The 2,236-nt window shown below is 43.0% G+C and overlaps 1 protein-coding gene across 1 annotated transcript in view; it reads left to right on the top strand.

Annotated features, from left to right (window-relative positions):
• The window catches only part of LOC105546874 (protein FAM153B-like), a 27,269-nt gene extending 27,071 nt beyond the window's left edge, over nucleotides 1–198 (top strand). Inside the window, exon 10 of the mRNA XM_011990188.1 lies at nucleotides 85–198. Coding sequence (XP_011845578.1) covers nucleotides 85–198 — 114 coding nt within the window. The remainder of the gene's footprint in view (nucleotides 1–84) is intronic.
• The last annotated feature ends 2,038 nt before the right edge of the window (nucleotides 199–2,236 follow it).

The following is a 2,236-nucleotide window of genomic DNA, read 5'->3' as shown; positions in this document are numbered from 1 at the left end:
ATGTCAACAATGCAGAAAAGACCTGTGCACACAGGACACAGTGTGGTCTGACTCTCATCATGTTTTTATTTCTTCTAATTGCAGGAAAGAGTACACTTTGAGGCAGAAGGTATGCATTGTGGGTTTACTTTTTTTATTGTTTTTATTTTGCTTGAAATTCTGGGATGCATGTATAGAACGTGCAGGTTTGTTACATAGGTATAAATGTGACATGGTGGTTTGCTGCAACTAAGCCTTCATCGTGCCACTGCACTCTAGCCTTGGCAACAGAGTGAGATTTCATCTGGAAAAAAAAAAAAAGGCACAGAACAATCAGGGACATATTCTACTATGTTTAATAATATAATGGCCACACGTGTTCCATATGCCGTAATTCAGCCCACACATCCAATACACAGTGCAGAATAAGAACTCAAGGAAGAACTGGGGTGTTCTGGTGTCCATCACCTCGGTGGGATTTCCTGCACAGCTAGTTTGGAGAGCGTTAGTGTTAGCCCCCCCACCTACTGCCCCCCGTGATGGGCTGTCCTAGTGCTGGAGTCAGTGTGAGCATGAGCAGCAGCTGACTCCAGGGACACATACGTTGTGTTGAAAAGAAAGAGTGGAAGGACAAATAAGCTAAGTGCGGGTCCTCTTTAAATGGTAGGATAATTGAATATTTTCAAATCTTGGTTTAATTCTCTTTGAATCAAAGGTTCAGTGAAGTCATAGTATTTTTTGGCTAGAGTTAAGTTTTTTTGAAGAAGGGTTGCTTTTATGCAGTACCAAATATTTTAGGAGGGATGATGGACAGCAGCAGCACATGTGGATCCTGAGCAGGAAATGACCTCAGAAGGGATCACAAAGGGAGGGCAAGTACGCTCAGGTCAGATTAGGAAGGAGGAACCTGAGACGCTGTAGGGAAGCACAGCCTGCCCCGTATGGTGTGCCGTCTTTGAGACCAGCTGTGTGTCATTGATGAGCTTGCCTTAGCTAGAGGCCCAAGGCTCTGTTTCCCTTGCTTTCCTCATGGTCTCATTTGCCTGCCTTCACCATGAAGGAGGTTGGGCCTGCAACTCCATCTGGGGTAACCCACCTTCTTCACACATGCCAGCCTCACGTGCACACCACCCAATAAACCCGAGGGATTCCCTCAGTGGAATCCATGTGGTGACACTTACCCTATGTCTCCTAGATCATCAAGAGAAGCTTGGAGCAGTATATCCACATGAGGCATCCACTGAGAGGATCCTCACTGTTGTCAGTGTAAGTTGTCCTTTCTTTCCCTGAAAGGAGAATTTCATTTTCCTAAGTTTCTTTCAATTTCACTTGAATAAAGATAGGAAAATCTCACTACCATGTACATTATAGATGACTTAGATATTTTCTTGGTGGGAAAATATAAAATGAGAATTCATTACCAGCTAAGAACTGATTCCAGATGGCATTCATAGATGACAGCTTCAGTTACAAACTATGTCAGCAGCATTTTCTTCAGGAGAAAACCCTTTTTGAAAATTATGAATTTAAAACTAAACTTTAAAATCTTGCACAAAAAGGTGGTGCCTTTCTACAGGTGTTTCCTAGGCTTTATTTTTGTGGCTGTTGCCTCCACCTGAATTTCCCATTGGGTTTTCTAGTAGCACCAAGTTTAGAAAAGACTTGTGTACACAGGCAGCATGATCTTACCCTCATGGTGTTTTCTTTCTCTAAATGCAGGCAGAGCCATTCACAGAAACAAATGGTACGTATTCTTGGATCACCTTTTTGCTAAGGAAAAATCTTAGTGTTGAGAAAGGTGACACTTTCTTACCTGCTTTTTCTGGAGAACCACTCTCATTGGAGCTTCCTATTGGAAACGACGTTTGGGAAGAAATTACTAAGAGTGTACTGAAGAGGGGTGACCATCCTACATAGTCCCTGTTAGCTGCAGTGTCGTTTTTATGAAATCGAATGAGGTTCATCAAGGTGGGGGGCAGGTATAAGGAGAGAGAGTCTGTGTATAGTGATTTTGAATGTCTTTGGGAGGATTTGTACATTTCTCCAGAAAGCATGCTTCCATGTGCACAGCCCACCACAAAGATGAGTGTTGTAAATAAAAATTCCATCACCATTGCACACCTTATGTCAGTCAGCCCATTTATCCTCCACCACAGCTGTAGCTGAAGGTCAGTTTAATATCCCCAGTACGCAGATGGAGATAGTGCAGAGATGATCTCTTATACACATCTACATCCACCACAGCTGTAGCTGAAGG

Source organism: Mandrillus leucophaeus, unplaced genomic scaffold (assembly GCF_000951045.1).
Source record: "Mandrillus leucophaeus isolate KB7577 unplaced genomic scaffold, Mleu.le_1.0 Scaffold372, whole genome shotgun sequence".
NCBI classification, from domain to species: domain Eukaryota; kingdom Metazoa; phylum Chordata; class Mammalia; order Primates; family Cercopithecidae; genus Mandrillus; species Mandrillus leucophaeus.
The sequence above is the reverse complement of the archived record's forward strand: the minus strand, read 5'-3'. Positions and strand labels throughout refer to the sequence as shown.